The 24,125-nt window shown below is 43.6% G+C and overlaps 1 protein-coding gene across 3 annotated transcripts in view; it reads left to right on the forward strand.

The window, feature by feature from the left end:
• The window catches only part of CAMK4 (calcium/calmodulin dependent protein kinase IV), a 284,083-nt gene that overhangs the window by 117,589 nt on the left and 142,369 nt on the right, over window positions 1-24,125 (forward strand). The window contains exon 1 of one of the 3 annotated variants that reach the window (XM_088477683.1): window positions 16,706-16,810. The exons of the other annotated variants lie outside the window; for them this stretch is intronic. Within the exon in view, the coding sequence (XP_088333809.1) occupies window positions 16,758-16,810 (53 nt within the window). The 5' untranslated portion in view covers window positions 16,706-16,757. Of the gene's footprint in view, window positions 1-16,705; window positions 16,811-24,125 lie in introns of those variants that run through there. 3 annotated transcript variants of the gene reach the window in all.

Here is a 24,125-nt window from a genome sequence, read left to right on the forward strand (position 1 = left end):
GGAGTAGAAGCCTCATCTGTTGGCTGATGAAATCATTGATCAGATATGAGAGTTAAATTGTAGCAGGGGACACCTTATAGATCACACTTGGCTGCTATCGCCTCCATATTCATCTCTGAGATGGTCTCTTTATGATGCTAGCCAAACTTCATGGTCTGCCCCTTGAACCAGCGAGCCTTATTCTTTCCTTAAGTAGCATTATAAACGTTTCGGGATACTGGCACCGGCATTCTTGTGTCTACTTAGTGACTATCAACATAATTTATGTATCCCAGCCAAAGGTGGCATCGTGATAGGCACATGGGTATCATCGCAGGTAGGCAATACCTTTTTAGAGAGCTGCAGGGAATGTTAAGTCAATACTAAACAGTTTATTTTATCTTCAGTATCCAGATGCATAAAGTGTTAGTTCTGTAAATTAGTGGTAAGTAACAGAATATAATGTACTATTGCTATTTGCAAATGTTATTTTCCAAAAAATCAACTTGTACATTGGATTCAGTGATCCTTACTATAAACAGTAAATACAACATAGAGATGACAAGAGAGTCATGACGATTTAGGTTTAACAGTGTTAGTCTCATTTACAAGGAGAAAGGCTTACACAGTAGAGAAAATCTATATATGCACATTTGTTATACTTTTATGGGTCAGCATATACAGTACATATGTGCATGCCAACATTGTACACGCTCACAGTCCATCTGTGCATCCAAAGTATTATTATTAAGAAGGGAAGGGATTTTGTGAAATTTAGTTTAAAGTTGAAATCCCCTTTAAAGGGAAAAGCTTAAACAGATAAAGACTCCTTGATATCTTTTTTTTCTGTGTATCCACATTTTGCTGTTAGAATTCAGTAAAATTATAGCTTTTTGCAAAAAAAAAAAAATAGAAGGAAGACTATAATTGCAACTCTGTGGGAGCGATTTATTTGTTTTGTGGGCGTTGATAAGTAATGGGCGCCCAGTTTTGCAACTCAATTGTTCTGGGCGCCTATTAATTATGGCGGTCTTCACGTCCTATTAGACTAGTCTAAAGTCCTGGTTAGGGTGCCCAAACTGCTGTTTGGGCTCCCTAACCACGCGTTTATTGCACATTTTTGCTCGCACTCTCCTGAGGGTGCGAGCAGAAATGCCAGCGCTGGCGGCTATTGCGCTGGAATGGTCTCCGTCTATAAACATTTGAATCGCCCCATATGTGTGCACCTCCACTATCAGTAGACTGTAGTTAATGTGTGGTGTGAAAGTACACAGCATCTACTTATTTATGTGTACTAAAGTGACACATTTTTCACTTTTACATTGTCGTGGCAAACACGTCTCACATGCATCATATGATGTGTAGTTTATCATAAGTGGTTTATTTTATCATTGGAAGTGAAAAGGTACAGTATGGTTCATTGTTGAAGGTGTGGTTCATAGTAGGAGGTATGGTTCATACGAGGAGGTGTGGTTAATTGTAGGAGATGTAGGTTATTGTAGGAGGTGTTGGTCATTGTAGGAGGTGTGAATCATTGTAGGAGGTCTTAGTCCTTGTGGGAGATGTGGTTCATTGTTGGAGGTGTGGTTCATTGTAGGTGTGGATCATTGTAGGAGGTCTTAGTCATTGTAGGAGATGTGGTTAATTGTTGGAGGTGTGGTTCATTGTTGGAGGCGTGGTTCATTGTAGGAGGCGTGGTTCATTGTAGGAGTTGTGGTGCTTTGTAGGAGTTGTGGTTCTTTGTAGGAGTTGTGAGTCATTGTAGGAGGTGTGGTTAATTTTAGGAGGTGTGGGTCTTAGTCAGAGCTGGCCCTCATCATAGGCATTCTAAGAAAATGCCTAGGGCATCTGAAATGCCTAGGGGCATTGCACGGCTCTGCAGCTCCCCCACTGCCGCGATTGGAGCTCAGCTCCAATCGGGCAGCACAGCGGTCAGGTGACTGTAGTGACAGCCAGGTTGAATGAGCTTCTGCTGAGACACTTATTCTGGCTACAGGGGGAGACAAGGAAGATGGGCGCACCAGCCAAAATCTTGCCTAGGGCACCAAATTGGCTAGGGTCGGCTCTGGTCTTAGTAGGAGTTGTGGGTCATTATAGGAGGTGTGGATCATTGTAGGAGGTCTTAGTCATTGTAGGAGATGTGGTTCATTGTAGCAAATGTGGTTCATTGTTGGAGGTGTGGTTCATAGTAGTGTATCACTGTTGGTGTGTATCATTGTTGGAGGTGTTAGTCATTGTAGGAGGTGTGGTTCTTTGTAGGAGATGTGGGTCATTGTAGGAGGTGTGGTTCATTGTAGGAGATGTGGGTCATTGTACGAGATGTTGGTCATTGTAGGAGCTGTTGTTCATTGCAGGAAGTGTGGTTCATAGTAGGAGGTGTGTTTCATAGTAGGAGGTGTGGTTCATTGTTTCAGGTGTGGTTCCTAGTAGGAGTTGTGGTTGGGTCTTTGTAGGAGGTTTTAGTCATTGTGGAAGATGTTAATCATTGTGGGAGGATTGGGTCATTGTTGGAGGTGTGGTTCATTGTAGGGGATGTGATTCATTGTTTGAGGTGTGGTTCATTATAGAAAGCGTGGTTCAGAATAGGAGGCTTCTTTTATTATAGGAGGTTTTGTTCATCATAGGAAGTGTAATTTACATAGGATATGTTTATCATAGGAGGTTAGTGACACTGGCCAAATGTTTGCCTGAGGGTTAGCAGTACCTCCCTGAGTTTGGAATCACTTAGGAAAATAACTATAAAATACTATATTAACTTTATTTCATATAAAAAATACATAGATCATTATTTACAGAGCACACAGAAATCTCACACAATAATAAATTGCCCAGCTCACCCCTATTAGCTACCAAACCACACTATCCTCACTCCTCTGCCGGTGGGGCAGGGACCAAGCTCAATGTGTTCTCTTTGGCAGATCCACAAATAATTAAAAGTCTGTGGAGGCTGTAGTATCCACACAGGCATGGTGCTGGGCCAAACCAATTAATTCCAAGGGGTACATTTAATCATATAAAGAATTGATCATTATAGAAGGTGTAGTTCATATTTTTCTGTGTATGGGTTCAACAGTAGCTAGAGATATGATATCTGGCATATTGTGTCCTAATATTAAACTAAACTGTGATCTTTAGACTTTTTGCAAATCCTGGCTTACATAGTGATTTGTTTTTGTTCTAAATATATAATCTTCTTAAAACTAAAAAAAAAGATACAATAAACCTCAATTTTAAATCTTTATACAAGTCACTTGCAAAATCTAGCTGCTCTTGGTTGTGTATTCAGTAATTTATATGAATTCTGTATTCTAAAGCATTGTATAAATACATTATACATAATATACAACATTACATGATACTTTTATCTTTAAATAATATTTGGAATTAAGCTAATATTTGTCTGAGACCTGTCCCCATGCTTTTGTGCCTACCTTATGTAATCACTTCTGTGAATGCCCATCGCAGATTACTTGATATCGGAATGCCGCACCTGTGGGGAGATAGGCATGGATAGCTACACCTCTTGGCATGAACATACTTACCTCATTTTATAATCTCCGCTATGGGAGAAGCCTGAAGAGGAGATGCCAATGACAGCTGTTGGGGGAGGAGCCGGATTAGTCGCCATTAGGCCTTGCCCCCTGCTGGTAATAGTGTTGAGGGAAGAGGGGGCAGGCCCGAAATACATGATTACCATAGAATCTCATCATATTGGCCCTGCCCCTGCCCCACAAACTGCGATAACCATCATTTTTCACCCCATAATCTCCCTTCACTAGAAAGGGGGCGGGATGCAGGAGGACCACCTACTTCACACAGGTTCCAGGAGAGTATGTGAGTATGGTTATGAAATATAACACCTATGATCTATTACACCCCATACTTGCCAACTTTCCATTAGTCCCCTCCAAGAGAATGAACATAAATTGTGTCATTTTTCTCCCGGACCACCCACTTCACTCGGAATGTAGTCAGCATGCTGGTGGATGACCTACTCTATCTCAGCAGCTTGTGCGAGCCCCACCAAATTTAGGAATCTACCAGACATTCTGTGAGAGTAGCTGTGCTACACTTCCTATAATAAAATACCCCCAAATTACTGTATAATGAAATACACATCTATTTATGAAATACACATCCTGTGATAAGCTATACCCCCTCTGATAAACTACACCTCTTATGATGAATTGCGCTTCCTAAGATTAAATAAACCTCCTATGGTGAACTGCACTAACTCTGTGAGGCCTGCTTATGTCCAGATTGTGCATGTATTTAAGCAGCAGCTGTGGTTTCCTTCATAACACAAAATAATAGCATTTACACACAACATGCTACCTCATGTAAACGTATATGGCACTTCATTTACTGCCAAGGGTAAAAATGTGGATTCAGGGTGAGATATATGATGTATTTATCCTATCTACGTGACATGTTTGTAAATAAAGAATGTTCATGGGTGGTGCCAAAGGTTCTCCATAAATGCAAATCAAGGGAAAAAGAGGGGGGGGGGGAGCCACTGCACTAACTATTCATCAGTACATTATCCCCAACTGTAAATACTCAAAACGGACTGTTTTAATATGAAGTGGGGGTGCTGCCAAGGACAATACACAAATTCATATATACAGATCCAAAGAAGGAGAAGAAATGTCCTATGATGGCGCACAAGAAGAAAATGAACCATCAATAAAATGTAACTTTTATTATCTATCTTTTAAAATCATGTTTAGTGAAATATTTAAAAACACAAATAGAATCAAGAATGGTGAAGTCAAAGTTGGAAAAGTGATATAATAAAAATTACATTGACTCACTAAATGCTGCTGTCTTATAATACATTGTTTGTACAGTATTCTGAGTATTTATAACTCTCATTCATTATTACATGTGTGCATGATTTTATTAAACCAAACACCAAAGATATATGTATAGACCATGCATGCCTTTAGTATATCACTGTTACGGTTCACGCATGGTTGTGAAAGACCTCTAGAGCCAGGGAGAGGATCTTCCACCAATAACAGCCACCCGCTGATCTCGTAAAGTGCATACACACAGTCAGATGTGTCAGATGAACGATCTGAGCGATTTGATGAACGATTTGAACTACGAACGATTTTTGACTGCATTAAAATGAATGTAAATCTGACTGCAAACCCATCAGATGTCAGATATCGTTATCTGACCATCGGGAATGCGCATCGTTCATTGTTCAAACATGTCAGCTATGTCAGATTTTCCTTCAGATATGAACGATTGAACGATTTTTTAAATCGTTATCGTTCAGATCTGAAGAAAAATCTGACCGTGTGTATGCACCATTAGTGATTTATTTACACACCGGTACTTAGGTGGCCACCTGGATATACACCACTAGCAGTGGAGGCTTACACAAATGGCGAGAGACTGCAGAACTGCTGACTAGGACAAGACAGGATGGTGATGTGGCAGTCCTTCCACAACTGGCTAAATGGAGTGAGGCTGCGGGTAATGGTTTTAAAACAGGCGTAATGGACAGGGTACACCAGCAGCAACAAATGATGGTTCTCAGGAATGTCCAGGGACTGTGGTGCAGCTGAGTAGACAGGCAATGAGTGGCATGACAATACTAATTGCTGCAGGGCAGGAGTGACCTGGACTGAGATGTAGCAAGATTACAGACAAGACTGGACTGGACAAGACAAGAATAGACTATGACAAGACTGACAGAAAAATAGACATGAACTAGACGGACACAACAAAATAGATACAAAGTACTAGATGTAGCCTTGAGGCTGTGGTGCTGCTTAGACAGCTGGGATGTGGCTTTGAGAACCGGGTGATACTTTGCTGAGTTGCAGCCTTTGGGCTGAGATGCGGCTTTGAGAGCCGGGTAATACTTGTCTGAAATCAGCCTGCTGGCTTAGGTGCAGCTGAGACGGCTGAGGTGCGGCTGAGATAGCCAAGGTGCAGCTTTGGGAGCCAAGTAGTACTTGGCTGAAATCAGCCTGCGGGCTGAGGTGCGGCTGCGACAGCTGAGGTTCGACTTTGGAAGCCGGGTAGTACTTGGCTAGGAAGTAGCCTGCAGGCTGAGGTGCGGCTTTGGGAGCTGGGTAGTACTTGGCTAGGAAGCAGCCTGCGGGCTGAGATGCAGCTTTGGGAGCCGGGTAGTACTTGGCTAGGAAGCAGCCTGCAGGTTGAGGTGCGGCCGAGACAGCTGGGATGCAGGAATCAGATGGCAGGAAGGTGAACACAAATGCAGCCAGAACAGAGGGTAAAAGCAACTGGATAGAGAGTACAGCAGGTTGAACAGCTGAATACTGACACTCAGCTTGACAGGACATGCAGTACAGAAATGCAACTGAACAAATGCTGACAGGTACAGGATATTGGAACTGTGGAACTTGGGAAGACTGGCAATAGTTCACACTTCAGAGAGACATGCATACACTGGTTGTCAGACAGTATAACCGGCATGGAGTGAAGGGCTGGCTGAAATTTAACAGAAGCAGGGTCCAATCAGAACCAGGTCCTGGATTGATCAATTCCTAATCAAAGGCATGAGTGCACCTGATCTGCACACATACAGCTAGGTAATTAGTGAGCACATGATACAAAACACACAGACAGACATGAATGACAGGCTATGATCTAAACACAGACAAGACAGGATTTCCAGCTACCTGCAAAAAGCCAGAACAAGGACAGGCCATGATGCAGTATCCCAGAAACAACTCAGACTGGGAACTGCCACCAAGTTGATTTGCTAACCGCAAATCTTAACAATCACTTTAGGATATATGGTCTATACATATATCTCTGTTTTTTCAAAAATTAAGTTAAGTAAATTGTGCTTTTATGTCACCCTTAGGTTCAATTATGTGTTGGCTGACAGGACTACGCTTCCTTTTGTCCACACATTTTTTTATTAGCAGCCATTAGCACTGGTTTTGCCTATGACACTGACTAAAAATAATTTTATTTGGTACTGGACCTCCAACCCAAAGCATCCCTGCAAATTCACAGAGGCACCCCAGGGTGCCTCCCTAGTTTGGGAACTACTGCCAATTTTTTTTTACTGTATGTAAGGACACCTGGGTAATCTTTAGCTCTATTGCCCTTCATGCTTAGCTGGCCTATACGTAAACAGCAGTATGTGCTAGCTGAGACCACCCGGCACTTCTAGGGGTTCACAATCACTTAGACAAACTGATGAAAAGTTATGCTGTACTTTAGTTTCTAAATGCAAACACACAGGAAGGCAATACTACAGATAACAAATGCCAGGGGGTTCACTGCTCAAGGAGCCTACTAAACAACCTTCACCAACAGACCTTTATTCACTGAACACCTTGGAGCCATTTGCGGTTGCTGATTGCCCACATTCTGCTCCTTTACCACAGGGTTGGGACCAAGGTCTGGTGAGAGAATGTTAAAGGTTAGCCTGCTTTGCATCTCCCCTCGACAATAGTGTAACTGCATAAAATTCATGATGTTAAATTTGTATTTTAAATATTATGGTTAAAGTCCCCTCATCACTAACTACTGATAAACATCACTATCTGTTCTATCTGGCATGCCCACTGTCTAAGAGTTATCCTCTCCTTCAAACCCTACATTCAGGCTCTTTCTCAGTCTTGCCACTTCCACCTTTGATGTATATCCAGGAACAAAAGACCCTCATCCACTCACTGGTCATTTCTCAACTAGATCATTGCAGCCTCCTCTTGTCTGGCCTTTCTGACTCCTGCCTCGCTCCATTCCAATCGATCCATAAAGCTGCTGCTCGGCTCAATCTTCTGTCCAACCAAACTGCTTGTGCCTCTACTCTCCACCAGGCCCTGCACTGGCTCTCCTTCCCCTACAAAACCAAATTCAAGATCCTCATACTCCCCTTTAAAACTTCATCTAATCCTCTACCCCTAAAGCTGGGTGCACACTCACCCGACCAACACCCCCCCCCTCCCAGTTGTGATGACAGTGTTGGTGGTTCCTGCAGCCAGTGTATGGGTGGTCAGTGGGTCACCAGTACACACATGTAGATGTACCGATAAGCTCCATAAGGAGGGGGTGGGGATAAATTATGTAAACTGCATTATTTACCCCGCCCCTCCTCGCGCTCCCGTGATTCGGTAGCTGTGACGGGGACGGTACCTAATAACATAGGAACCTGGCCCCGCCTACCAAAGTGGCCAGCTGTGTCTGCTCTCTGGGCATCTCCCGGGAGCAGATAATGAAAGTCGGTAAGCATGACTGATAGCTATCACCAGGTATCAGGGGCATAACTACCGTGGGTGCAGGGGTGCGGTTGCTATGAGACCTGCAGTGCCTCCAGGGCTCGCTTCCTCCTGCACCTACTTTTGATGGAGTGAGTACTGGATGTTGCCTGACTGCGGGGCCGTTGATCCCTCATTCAAACCGCTTCTTAGTCACAGGCACACTTCCGCCTGTGGTTAGGATGCAGTTTGCTGCAGGGATCATCGGCGCTGCGGGCCACCGCCCCGTCTCTCCTCTCATACAACACTCCTCACCAGCATTAGTGAGGTGAGCACTGCTATGGGGGCCTCATAACAACATTTTTAACAACCCCCCCCCCCGTCAGGGTGATGGCGCGCGTGCGGCATAGAAATGTTGCTATGGGGTCCACATTAGACTACCTATGCTCCTGCCATGTATATTTGACTCCCTGAAGTGGCTCAGGAAATAAAAAACATAGGAAAAAAAAGATTCTATTTTTTTACTTATTTATTTTTTTATTGTAAGTGGAACTGGAAGCCCGGCTCTGAGCTTCAAGCCACTGTGCATGTGCTGATCGGCAAAGCCGGGTCACACATATGCAAAGCCTTCCATGACTGGCTAGTGAAGCTGTAAGAGGACACTTAGTGACCACGGCAATATTTATTTATTTTTTTCAATCGGTTGAATTTCTATCAATGTATTAAGCAGCGATATAAAATCTTTGTTTTTGCCCACTGGACCCAGGGACCGTGTGCATCACACATCCTGCACCCATTATACATACTCCACTGATTCCAGTTTAGTACTGTCAGGGGAACTAAATAAGGGTTGTAAGGAGCAATCCATTAGGATTTTTGCTAAATATTTGAAAACTTAGTGTAAATAGCAATGCGATTAACATTATGGCCAATACAAATAGAAGCATGGGCGTAACTACCACAGGTGCAAGGGGTACAGCTGCTATGGGGCCCAGAGCTGAGGGGGGTCCTATCTTCCCTGTCAAAGTTACATGTGTTCTATACATTTTTCACTATTGTGGTGGTGGGGGTGGGGGGAAGGGGGGCTTGCAAACTTTTGCTATGGAGCCTTCAAATATCTAGTTATGACCCTGATTAGAAGCACAGACAAAATAGTGAAAACACCAACCAGTAGTTACTGAATGATGCAAGCTATGGACATGTCAATGCAATACATAAGACTGATTGTAAAATATTTAGGACATTGCAGTTCAGTGCAAATTGCATGTCTATTTTAGCACACACTTTTGTGCATAGGATCATATTCCCAATTTGAATAAATTTGACTATTTATATCTTTGCATCTTAGTAACCACAAAATGCAAAGGTACAAGGTCACCCACTCGTTTGGACCTTTCATTTAATAAATGTAACATTCATTATTTCTCTCAGTTAATATCTCATGTGATCCTCATTTATACAGACAATATGTAGGTCCAAGTGGGATGTATGAGGCGGGGAGTGTGGTGACACAATGCAGGACTCTAAGATCCGCACCTGCAGTGCAATGCCACAACTTGCTGTATCACGCTGTGGAGGGCAGGGCTTAATGACACGATTCACCAGGAATTACACCATAAAGCCCTAGGACTATCCACTTCACTGATCACTGGGGAATCGTCTGGATCTCTGGAGGGAGATCTAACCGTAATGGTGGTTGGGTGCAAAAAATGACATTTCTGAAAAGAAAGCGCCCACAAAGGTTGCGTAGCATTCCCCCCCCACCCCATCCCTGTTAGCTTGTCCATGCCCCTGTCCCAGCAAAGGGACATCCTATGTTGGGAGGTATGCAATTGTCCTGCTTTTAGCTCACAGTCCAGGATGATAGAGACGATCATCCTAATTTGGGGGGTTTTGCACTGCCGCACACTGTGGAGATAAAGTAGGTGGCTCTCCTCTGCTCCGGTATGGGTATGGCATCCACGTCCAGTAGTGCCCCCAAATCATGGGTGTTTAGCACAAAATACCTAATAGAGGAGACACATATGGATAACAAGTGCAGTATAAATGTTTAGTGACACACCATCTAAGGATGAAAGAACAAGAAAACTTTATTTACACATCTCCATATCCTCCAGCACAGTGACCGTAATGGTTACAAGCTTTACTTCCTCCAGCACAATACTACAACAGATGGGAAATGCTGTATATTGTTAGCTTGACGATTGCAAAAGTATAGTTACATTTCCATTTTACAGGAACACCTCCACCACAGTCTTACGCATATGACACAGCAGTGAAATGGCGCCACATACCCGGAGTTGCTGGGCACAGTGGTTCTACAGCATGTCAGTCCATCAAATACAGCATACAGGGGACTCCAGATTCGAAGTTCATCGCACTTTGTATCAACCCGCATGAGAGACTCCTAACATGCGGCACATCCCATCACATAGGGACTCTCTCCTTCCATCACCTCGCTTACACCTTCTTCAGGCATGATGATATCCTCTATAACCAGGGACTCTGCCGCTATTACACATCCCACATCCAGGAACCTTTCATCTGACGTCCTGGCAACTTTATGCAGACCTTTAATGCTTCCACTGCTAGGCACCTCTACTTAAGCATATGGCTACTCAGGACGCTTCAATGGGACTCCCCTCTAGCCACACTGCCATCTTGCAACGACCCCTTATTGTCACTATTAGGCACTTTCCAGGCATATCCAGCAATACACAACATATGGAGGTACTCACACATGGCTGTCTTCACAGGAAATCTCTCACCAATCTTCCACTGTGGCACCAGACAGCCCTTCCCCTCAAATCGTCTGCAGGGGTCTCTCTTGCTGTGGTGACTTCCTCTCACTCCATGCAGACACTCCTGGTCTCCAGCTGAAATCATTATCTCTGTATCACTTCCTCCATCTCTTTCTCATAGATAGGGACTTCTTATAAGGGAACCTTGTCTATAGGGTCCTCTCCTTATATAATGGGGCAAACTAATGGCTTCTCACATAGGCCCCATTATATGAGAGTAATTTAAGGGGGGCACCTATCTTTTAGGGAGCTTTGATAGGAGGGCACTTTGCTTATTGGGCTTTGTTCCTTTAAACTACCTATGCACTCGCCACGCAACACCCCCGAGCATTGAGATGCCAGGGAACCGTGGGATCTCCCTCCTCCTTTCACATGGCCTCAGCATAAAATGGCCAGCCTCCTAGGATACGGGAAACCTAATGTCACAGCCACAGAAGGGATTCTCACCCGCCCGGTGGCCACACCCCCTTGCAGCAACGCGATTAGCCCTCGTCACTACACTAGCTGTGCAGCCTGACTGACAGCTGACGTCCCCGGGATTCGGGGCTCAAGATCAGTGGCACCAGAGATGGGGCTTAAGTCAAGGAGCGGGGCTAAAGCCAGAAGTGCCTGGTACTACAGCGTCACCATGCCTATCGGTAGGGATAGCTATTGGTCATCCGTCCATCCATCCCACCTACTGTATGCGACCTGCAATGTTGCTTACAATTAATTGTAGCTATGCATTGTTTTTGTCTTGTTCCAAATAGATTACTTTTTCAAACCCATTGTCAGGTTTTATTTGCCAGAAACGTAATTCACAAATTAATCTGCAAAGAACTTTATTTGGAGCACCTATTCTCTGTAATTTCATTTGTATTTCTTTAAATATTTTGAGGGTTTTCCAAGTCTTCCTCCAAATGCCTCTACATGTTTCACTTTAGCTGTCCTTTGCAATCAGTGACAAAATGAAGTACGGCAGTCAGCGCCTTAAGTCATTAATCTAGTAAGCAAGCAGGCATCAAAATCTACATAATGAGCTAGAAAGACAAATGAGACTGCAGAGGATAAGGCACAAGACCCAGCACAGTGTCTTCTAAGCTAAGCGTTAAAGTATTAGAAAATTAAATTCTGAGTAGGCATCTATAGTTACATTTACAGTACTTCTGGTCTTGTCAGCTACAGTATAATAAGTGAGCGTGGGTACATTGGTTGGGCAAAGGCATTCCCAGTCATTTTCAATACCTCTGTTGCCATTGCAGCGCGGTCGCTGCTACAGTGTGGGACTCTAGGGGTCATTCAGACCCGCTCGCGAGCGGCAGGACGCTCGCAAGCGGGTCGATGTTCCCCACTGCGCATGCGCACGACGGAGGGTCTCGCACCAAAGGGGGCGTGCTGTCGATGTTGATTGACAGCACGCCCCCTTTGGTGGGCGTGCCTGCCAGACGGAGGCGTTCCCATGGGAACGCCTACCGTCTCAAGCCGGCCCCACTGACATCACTAGTGATGTCAGTGGGAGTGATTTTGGCTTTGATAGAGCCAAAATCGCTCCAGGGCTTGCGGCAGCGAGACCCTACCGCAGGGTCTCCGTCGCAAGCCCGATGGTCGCAATGGTCAAGACCATCGCGACCATCATCATGGACGCTCGCTATAGCTGTGGGTGGTAACCCACAGCTATGCGAGCGTCCATGAGGACGCTCCAAAAAAAGGTAGGAGGGCCCTGATTCAGAGCGAGCGCTCTGGTCAGAGCGTTCAGCTCTGAATCAGGCCCTCTGTCTCATCGGAGGGCAGACTATTTCCAAAGCTCCTGCGGCCGGAGCGAGACAGGAAGCCTTGTGGACTTTGAGCACATCAGCGGTGTGAGCATATTCCAAGTTGCTGGTACATGTCTGGCCGTTCATTACTAAGTACCCCAATGGAACTTTAACTGTGTATACAACAAACATCTATTTGTGAGAAGGTTAATTACCTGGCTGATCAGCAGAATAATTTAACATCTTGAAGTATACCATATATTGGATTATTTCCTTCGACACGTATGGAATACACTGGGACATTCAAATTAAAGGGATACTGTTATTAAACAAATTGAGAGACAATTAATTCCATCACTCAACTTGGTGTTGTAATTTATATTTTTTTAGGCAATTCTCAAGTGATCAATTGGTATGTATTATTTTTAACAATTATTAGTACATGTGTTTATGGGGCCTATTCATCAACACTAAATTAACGTTTTTAAGGACATTTTCCTTAAATAACCTTATTTTAGTATTCATGAAGTATCTTAACGCAGGAGATATCACTGATATCTCCTGGTTAAGTCCCCCTGCGTTAAGTTCCACTCTCCCCATACATTAGTACATTAGAATGAGGATGTGGAAATTATGGTATTCATCAAATTCCGAAAATTATGTATTTTCGGAATTTGATGGAGGTACTATCCGCCACTGTGAGGTGGCGAATAGCAGGTGAAACTTACCTGCTTACAGCTGGACAGGTCCCCCGACGTCTCTCTCCGGTGCTCTGGTGCGTCCTCTGGCTCCGTCCTGCTAGTCTGTCATGTGGTCTCCCAGCAGAACACAATAAAGATTAGAAAAACAAAAATATATTTTTTTTTCTAATCTGTACTGTGGTCTGCTGGGAGACCACGTGTCAGACTAGCTGGACGGAGCCGGAGGCTGCTGCGCGGATTGGTAAGTGCGGGGATGGGGGGGAGGTGAGTGGAGGGGGGTTGGGGGGTACACAGAATTACTGCAGCTCTAAGTAGTGCTGCGCATGCGCTGGGTTTACGAATGTAACGGCGCATGCGCAGCATGGATTCCGGTAAGTTAGAGTAGAGAGGGAAAACTATTTCCCGAAAAGCTGTCATTGCTAAAATGACAGCTTTTCGGAACGGATAGTTATGGAGAGGAGGAATGATGAATTCCTCCGGTAATTAGGTAGAACTCCATGCAAGTTCTAAACCTAATTACCTCCATCAAATTTTATGTATTAATGAATAGGCCCCTATATGATTAAATTATATATTAATATGCTACTTTGATCGAGTCCTGAATAGTGTGTATATTAACTGGCTCTGGTGAGTCTTTCTGCCATCTCACATACTGTGTCTTATTCCCATTAGCGCAGAGTTTTTATATATATCTAAAAAATATATATATCCTTTTCTTTTGTAGTTCTAAATAATTAGGGTGAGTTATCACAGACTCATTCATTTCTCTGCAGTTGAGATTTTTATTAAATCTAACTAGATATCTATATACGGTAATTATTTCTGACTAATAAGCGCCGGAGTAATTTTTCCTTGTTACCTCTGCAAGCGAGCAACAAACCTCTAGCAGCACCAACTCCATACATCTATTGCAGGGATCTCAACCCTAATCCAACAGGTTATGTTTTAATGATTTCTTTAATCATGCACAGCTTTGCTGGATCTGTAACTAACCTGTTTCCAGAGACAGAAATCCAAAAAACATGAAAAGGTACCTACACACATAAAGATTTTTGAACGATTTAACTATAACAATGTCGTTATCATTAAATCGTTAGTAAAAATCGTTCATCTTTTTAAGCTGAAGGATGAATGATAATCGTTCATGCGCGTTCAGGTTTGTAGTTTGTAGTTCATCTTCATTCTCACTGTCCAAGAACGATTTTACACAGAGGATTTACTCGCAAAGTAAGTGACTTGTATGTGCATGTGTGTCGGACCGTTTTAACACTGTTTTCTGGGCGTCCATAAATTAGTCACTGCGTTTTTTCCAGCAGCAGGAGAGCAGGGGGCTCTCCTGGGGGCATGCCTGGAGAACCGCGATGTCTGCGTCAGCTTAGACTTACTCAAAAGGCTGATGGCCGTCTGGTCTGCTTTCGAGGTTTCTGGTTTTGTGCATGAGTGGTGGATGTGAGAAGCTTTCAGTGGGTGTCTCTAAGCACTGGGCGGCATGTGTCATTAGCATATGAGTATTTTTGCAATTGTGATCCGTGAAAGATCGCAGCTGCGATGGCATTTGCATCCATCTCTGAATCAGGCCCTATGTAGGGCACTCCGCAGTTGCCATTTAGACCTGTGAAGGCAGAGCATGATGGATTCATGGCTATTCAATTAATAGTTGCAGTGGTTCTCAAACTTGGGGCCTGATTCAGCAATGATCGCAATTGCGATTATGCACACAATCGGACGATCGTTGCGCTCTGCGCATGCATTGCAGTGTGCGTGCGCAAACTAACCACTGCGACTGCGCAGACCCATCGCAGAGTGATTGACAGGAAGTACCGTTTGAGAGAGGTGACAGGGGGGGAGAGGTCGGTGAAACACAGGCGTGCCAGTACGTTTGAATGCCGTTACAGAGCCATGCATAAAATACTGCTTTACTAATAGTACTTGATGTTACTGATGGTTTCGCAGTCTTGATAAGTATTACGGATGTCTGTAAGGTAAGGTAGGTGCGCAGCACTGCCTACAGCTGCGGTAATTTTGTGTCCCTCCCCAACCCCCCCTCCCCCCTCGCTCACCTCCCCCCCATCCCCGCACTTACCTGCCCGCTGCAGCGCCTCCGGCTTCGGTGGCTGTGCTGTCACGTGTTCTCCCAGCTGACCACAGAAGTTTAGAGAAAAAAAAAGAAAAAAGTTCTGTTTTTTTCTCAACTTTATTGTGTTCTGCTGGGAGAACATGTGTCAGACCAGCCTCCGGAGCCAGAGGACGGACCACAGTGCCGGAGGAAGACGCCGGGGGACATGTCCACGCTGACACAGGTAAGTAACTCAATCAAATTCTGAAAATACATAATTTTCGGAATTTGATGAATAGTATAATTTCCATATCCCCATACTAATGTATGGGGAGTGTGGAAATTAACGCAGGGGGACTTAGCAAGGAGATATCAGTGATATCTCCTGTGCTAAGTGTGTTCATGAATACTAAAATAAAGTTAATTAAGGAAAATGGCCTTAAAAACATTATTTTAGTGTTGATGAATAGGCCCCACATTCTGCAGATAATTTTATACAAGTTTTTCAATAATTTTGTGGCTCAAACAAATTTTGTGTATATGCATCAAATTCATTTATGTTTCATATACAGACTTTTAAATACCATATGCATTACTGATACGTGTTTCAATTAGTTGAAAGTACCCGGTCAGGAAATAAATAAGGTAGAGAAAAGCTAGAATTGTAACATTTTCTGTCTTTTGTTAAACTGTGCTATGCTGAAACAAGCATTATTAATCCGTTGACTAAAGTTGCCGTGGAATGAAGTGTATGTGACCTAAATACTAAGAGAGGGTTACTGAGCCAGTGAGAGAATGTAATGCAGAGTCCTGATTGTAGTTACTTTCAATAGATATGAAATAACGCTATGCATATATACTTGAAACAATGTAACCCTTACTCTAAAATATAAAAGTAGAATATAAGACATCACAGAGGTGATCTTTTTGTCATCTACCTATTTAATCATTTATACGCTTAGCACTTTTTGTATTTAATTATAGCAGTGCCACTCCCTTATGGCTGCCACTTCCATAAGCATACATTTGGTGTCAATTGCTACTTGTGAAAATGGATTGCTATGCATATGTCACATAACTAATACTCTACATCAGTGAATCCCAACCACAGTCCTCAAGGCACACTAACAGTCCTGGTTTTAGTGATATCCATGCTTAAGCACAGATGGTTAAATCAAAATAACTGAGGTACTAATTAAGTCACCTTTGTCCAGCTATGGCTAACCTTGAAAATCACTTTCTAAGAACAACTGCTTGAGTCATAGATCTCTATTGCTATAATTCAGACACTGATGGTGGGCATAGACAATTTCTACATCTACCAAATTTTATACAGGTGTACAAGGTACTATAACCTGAGATAAGATATATTATACTTATTTATGTATGTGTATATGCTGTCTTGTTATACTTGTTTTGAAACGTTTTTCTATAATTGTCAGTCTATGCCAGGTGGTTTTTTAGTGTGACTTATACCCCTTTTACACCAGAGCAAAAACCTGGGTTTTTGCTGGGTCTACCCAGGTGGCAGCTCTGTGTAAAAGGGTCACTGAAAAATAACCCAGGTCAAGTGACCTAGCAATCCAACCCAGGTAGCTACCAGGGTTGGACCCAGGATGGACCCGGATAATGGTGCAGTGTAAACGGTGCAACCTGGGTTATCTGACCTGGGTCATGCCTAAAATGATCTGATTGGTGGTTGTGGAGCATCCACCTCCCACTTTTTATGACCTCACAGGTTTAGCAGGGCAGACCTGAGTTCAGTGTGAACAGGGCTGACCTGGAAGTAACCCAGATCGAAGGTGCAGTGTAAATGGGTCTGACCAGGGTTGGAACCATGTCTAAAAACCCAGGTCGGACCTGGGTTTTTGGTGGAAAAGAGGTATAATAAAAGGTATGTTTTAAACACTATTTACATTTTTTTTCTCTTTTCCCCTAATTTGGGGTGTGCCTCGTTAAGGGGTCCTTTTCTATACCTTCTTTTCCCTGCATACTTGTATACTCTAGGGAGCACCCTCATATTTCTCCATATCCCTATTTTATAATTGATCTATTGAATATTTACCCCGGTGCAATTGTTCTTCCCAGTTCCCCTTTTCCCTTTACATATATACTTAAAGTGTTGTCATGTACAGTAATCTCGCTGCACTACACTTGTAGTTATGACTAGCACATTTTAGTTAAGTTACATAAGTGTTTTTAGGGGCTAGATGTATCAAGCCCTGGAGAGAGATAAATTGGAGAGAGATAAAGGGGTCTATTCATGAAGATGTGCAGTATAGAATTGCTACTTATCACTATAGAGCGCATCACTTTGATGACTTCGATGAGATCTATACATTTGATAAGTAGCAATTCATGTACACTTACCTGTTTAGCGAAGTGAAGCGTTATACCCACGTTCAGCGCTCCAGTCTTCTATTCTCTTCTGATTTTTTTCTCTTTATTTACCTGCGCATGCGGCGGCTTCTGTGTGGATGCTGGATTTGCGCATGGGCCGGGCACCCGATTTTTGAGAGGCCTCCGGCCGTCCCAGGAGAGTAGGCAAGTATGATTCAAGTGAACGTGGGCCCAAAGCTCCTCTCCCCCCACCCCTTACCGGCCGCACGCATGGTGCCACACCTATCTCTTACATTGATGATGTCAATAAATGTTTTTTTTATTGCTCTGCTTTAACTTGAGGGGTCGGGATGAGACAAAGTGCAGGTTATTACTAGGAGTTTCCACTACAAAATGATGCAGTCTTCATGAAAAGCGGCTGCACCAACTTGGAACAAACAGACAAACACAATGTTCTTCTAATATTAGTATAGATTAGCACCATGCATGATATGCTACACTGCCCAATACTTCCTTCATGGCTTTTGCTTATGTAAAAAACAAACAAAAAACAAATATTACGTATATAATATATGCTGTAAATGAAGTGCTTTGCTCCTATGAGCCTACATTGTTAAAGAAATCTCTGGTTGTATTATAATAGGCTAACACACCTGGTCAGGATATTGTTCATTTATAATTAAAGCACAGTATGGGCCTGATTCATAGTTGTACGCAGTTCACACAGAGAAAATATGTAAAAGCAGCAGGAGGCGTCTGTAGTAGAAAGGCGCCCACTGCCGGATTTGGTGATCCGCTTCCATGTCCGAAGACGCAGCACTGGATCATCTGCATGAACAGCGGTCATCTAAATAACCCTCAGGTTCCGCAGGGTGGCCGTATATTTCACACTCTCGGGGGCCAGTGATGCTGCAGCCAAGAACGCAGCCACTGGCCTCAGCATGTCCAGAAAACGGAGCCCACTCGCCCCCGTTTTCTGTAATGCTGGTTGTCACCGCCCCTTCCAAATGGCTGCAGACACCGATCTACATACAGTATGCACTGTACAGATCCTACGCATGCGCAGATTGGCAAACATCGGAGATGTACATAAACCATCGGGTTTGCATACAACTCTATATCAGGCCTTATATATGCTCTTTATATGTTATCATCATTTCCAGACTGAGCACTAAAACCAGCTTTGTATGCTAGAAGCATTACAGGCAGGGCCGGATTAAGGCTATAGGGGGCCCGGGGCACATCAAACAGAGGGCCCTATTACAGAGGTAGGCAGATTAATTATCTCTCTCTCACTCTCTCCCTAATATGTATTTTGTTACCATATAATGTGTGTGTGTGGGTGTATGTTCTGCCGTATATGCTCCCAAATGGTATTACTATACCCCTCACCCCACATAGTGAGCCTGATTCCGAGGTGGGTGCAGCTATGGTTACCAACGGGGGACGCATATTGGAATTGCACGGAGATCCATGCAATTTCAATAGGTGTTCCTGGGCGGGGACGTAAATGGCGATGGGCGTGTTGGTGTCGGGCGCAGTTTCACTGGCACCGCTGCAGACATTCTGAGCAACCATAAGGTTGCTCTAATGTCTGATGGTGCAGTTGATGTTCAATTGATGGTGCGTCTTCATGTGGGCATTGGCGGATTTGTTTTGCGGCCGGTGGGTGTCTCAATAAGGTGCCTACCGACCGCGGCATTAGCATCAAGCTGCTACTGCAAATCCATCCACCTCTGAATCAGGCCCAGTATTACTACACCCCCACCTCATCACCCAGATGGCAATAATATACCACCCATAATATTACTGCACCCCACCACCCAGAAGGCAGTAATATCCCCCCATAATATTACTGCACCCCACCACCCAGAAGGCAGTAATATCCCCCCATAATATTACTGCACCACCACCCAGATGCCAGTAATGTACCCCCCCATAATATATCTGCACTCCCACCCCACCACCCAGATGGTAGTAATATACTCCCCATAATATTAATACACCCCCCATCCCATTAACAGTACCCCCACAGATAACATTAATGCACCCCACCCCCAGACTGTATTAATATACACCATACACCTTCTCATACACTGTACTTACCTCAGCAGGAAGATCATGGTGTCCTGGTCTCAGCAGACTGTCACTGCAGAGCTCGGAGGAGGAGAGAGACAGGCTGCCCTACACAGACAGGGGACACAAGGGAGAGAAGAGGACTGGGTGGTGGGTGAAGGCTAAACACAGGTTAGAGTGGGGGAAAGGGACGGGGCTTAACGGAGGCAAAGGGGCGGAGTCTCAGCCGGGAGGCCTCAGGGAAGAAAGAGGCTTCCTTACTGCAGCGCACTCACAGCCCTGCATAGTTTACTGCATACAGGGCCAGGACTGGCAATACAAATCCCGGTACACTGATATCTCTGGGGGACCCTCCCTCCCAATCATCTCTTACCTCCTCTCTCCCCTCAACCCGACCCCTGTGGATGGCTTAAAAAAAAAAAAAAGATATAGATTTTATATATATATATATATATATACACACACACACACAGGAATATCGTGGGCGGCACTCAAAGGACTTCAATATTTGAATAGTAAAACAGGAGACACTACTCCAAGCGTAGCTTAACGTTTCAGTTGCTTTATCAACTTTCATCTGACGAAAGTTGATAAAGCAACTGAAACGTTAAGCTACGCTTGGAGTAGTGTCTCCTGTTTTACTATTCAAATATTGAAGTCCTTTGAGTGCCGCCCACGATATTCCTATATACACCTGAGTTGTGTACTTGCGTCACTGCCCGGGAGGGATGGCACCAGGGCCAGCTGTCTTTGAACGGAATTGAGTGCCGGTATTGTGGAACTGTATATATATATGTGTGTATATATATGTGTGTGTGCATATATGTATGTGTGTGTGTATAGATATATATATATATATATATGAGTATATGTGTGTGCATATATATATATATATATATACACACACACACATTATATATATATACACATACATAGATATATATACACACACACACATACATAGATATATATATATATATATATATAAACACACACACATAGATATATATATATAAACACACATACATATACACACTCATATATATATATATATACATACAGACACACACATACATTATATATATACATGCATGCATACATACACACACTCATATATACATACACACTATATATATATATATATATATATATATATATACACACACACATATACATACACACATATATATGTACACACACATATACATACATACATACATACACACACACACACACAACATCCACTCTGCTTATACTCATTTTTATATTGTATATAATTGGAAGTAGCAGCAAAAGGAAAAATAAGCTGACTTACTTACCAAACTGTCTGTTGGTTGCTGCGTTGCCAGTGGAACTGCAAGGGAGGGTGTTTGTAGTGGGAGAAGTGGTGGTGCTGCAGGCCTGCAGTTGCTCTGCTGTAACTGACAGTACACGCGGGAGCCAGTTACTTTGTGCTCCCTGCCCTGGCTGGGGAGTTGGACTGCAGTCCCAGTGTTGCTCTTCTCAGGCCGCGACAGCAGGGAAGAGCCGGTGCCTGGAGGGAGCAGCGTGATGACGTCGCGCGTCACACGCCAGTCATAAGCCCAGGCCAGTACAAGACTGCCGGACCAGACCAAGTGACAGCGGTAAGGGGGGTGTTGGGCGGCTTAATATTTTTTTTATTTTTGCCTATTTGGATGGGCAGATGGACCATTCAGTGTCTAAATAACTATTATGTTGGAGCCGACCACAAAGTTTTCTACAGGTCCAGGGGGGCCCCTTGTGAGAGGGGGGCCCGGGGTTACTTGCCCCCTTTGCCCCCCCTTAATCCGGCTCTGATTACAGGTAGACAGATTAATAGGCTATAGGAGCTTGCCTGTTGTTTGTTCCGTTTCTGAAATCACAGTATATATTGTAGCTGTTTGTTCCATTTATACATCTATTTATACACTATATGCATGTGGGCTTGTTGTTAGAGAATCCATCCTACACAATGTCACTTGTCCTAGCCTGCAGTTTATTGTACTATTTTTTCCCTAAACACGCAGATTGAAATTCAAGGAAGAATTGCAAACTTTTTGTTTTATAACACTTTAATAGTTCTGTCACTTAAGATTAATCATTTACTAGTGTCATAATAAACAGTGTAAACTTTTGAAACTAAAGCTTAACAAGAAAATCACACTAATACACCTTTTCCACCAAAATCCCGGGCCTGACCCGGGAGTTGGAACACAGGGCCTGATTCAGAGCCACTCGTAAGCGGCCGCTCGTTCGCTCCGAGCGATGTTTGCCCAACTGCGCATGCGTACAGATCATTATACGCATGCGCGAACCAGTCAGTGCGGTCGAAATTCATGTGCTCGCAAAATAGCGAATGCCTGATAATTTGAGTGACAGGAGTAGGCGTATGTGGGTGGTAACGGGGGAAGGTGCTTGAAAACAGGGAGTGGAGATCCGAACGCAGGCGTGCTTAAAGGTCAAAACGGGCTTTTATGGGTGTGCATAATTAAAACAGCAGCGTCATTGACCACGTCACTGGGTTATTTTATAGCCAGAACTGCTCGCAAAATTGTGGTAGCAAAAACCAACCCCAAGAATAGCGAGCAGTTCATACCCTGGTCGATGTACTCGATTAATCTAATAAATAGCGGACATGACGTAGGATGCGAGCGGCCAGGGGGCGTAGTTTTTAAAAAAACGACCGCAAGTTTTCTTCGCTGGTTCAGACCTAGAGGCGTGAACAGACCGCAAAGAACGAACGGTTGATTTGAATAGCCACCCCTATTTTCTGGACGAGCGAGCGCTAATTGCGTCCGGCTCTGAATCAGGCCCACAGTTCCAAGCCAGGTCAGACCCGTGATTTACCGCATTTCCACTGCGGTGCCGACCTGGGAATATCCCAAGTCAGCGCTGTTCACACTGCACCCGGGTGCAGTGCCTGTGCTTGGTGATGGTGTCATCGACAAGCACCGGAAACTCCAGCTCTTCCCTGAACACCAGACTGGAGCGGACCGGCGACCAGGGAAGGGGGTCCTTCCCGGGGAGGGGGGTGTCCTTTTGAGAGGCTGTGATGTCACAGCTGACACCGCGGAGACAGGCAGGTAGAGATTATAGCCTCCCCGTATGAAGCTGGGATGGGGTAAAAATCAGAATGGTCCAGACCATACAGGGAGTCTCTCTCTTCCTGGTGACAGCTGTCACAGCAGCTTCCAAATAATAGCCAATCACCATGCGGTAGACGGGTCCCGAGTCGAAAGACCCGGGTTACCCATTTCCACTAAGCCTGAGCAGGGTTTTACCAGCGTAAAATCCTGCTTGTGACCCGGGATTTTTTTTATCCTAGGAGCTTTTTCCACTGAGCCGCTAACCGGGTTGACATGGCAATAACTCGGGTATTTTGGCCAGTGGAAAAGGGGTACAGGTTGAGTCTCCCATATCCAAAATGCTTGGGACCAGGGGTATTTTGGATAACGGAATATCCCGTATTTTGGAATAATTGCATACCATAATGAGATATCTTGGGAATAGGACCCAAATATACACACAGAATGCATTTATGTGATATATACACCTTATACACACAGCCTGCAGGTCATTTTATACAATATTTTCAATAATTTTGTGGCTCAAACAAAGTTTGTGTACATACATGAAATTCATTTATGTATCATATACACCTTATACACACAGCCTGAAGGTAATTTTATACAATATTTTTTAATAATTTGTGCTTTAGACAAAGTTTGTGTACATTGAACCGTCAAAAATCAAAAGGCTTCATTATCTCAGTAATGGCAAAAAAATTCCGTATTTCGGAATATTCCGTATTTCGGAATATTTGGATATGGGAGACTCAACCTGTATAAGTAAAAAAAAATTCAAAAGAACTAAATTTGTCATAATATTCTGTTATATTGTAGAAGATAATATCCTGTTATTTTGACATCACATTTTTCTATCTCATAATTTTTTTCGTATCTCCATTTCCTGTAGAATAAACAGCTCATCAAAGCAGAACATCATGTTGATGTACAAATGTTTTTTGTTATAGCACAGTATTAACTAAGGCAGCTTCTCCCTGTCTACAATAGCTGAAATTGTAGAACTGGTTATTTTAGCCTATGTATGCCTTGCCCAGCATGTATTAATAGGAACTTAAAACATAGTTATTAAGTTGCAAAAAATATATACACATCCGACAAGATCAACATTATTTACATTCTTGTTGGTTTGAGTAGAATATAAAAGACAAAACAAAGAAC

This window comes from Taudactylus pleione, unplaced genomic scaffold (genome assembly GCF_031769625.1).
Source record: "Taudactylus pleione unplaced genomic scaffold, aTauple2 ptg000202l, whole genome shotgun sequence".
Lineage (NCBI taxonomy): Eukaryota > Metazoa > Chordata > Amphibia > Anura > Myobatrachidae > Taudactylus > Taudactylus pleione.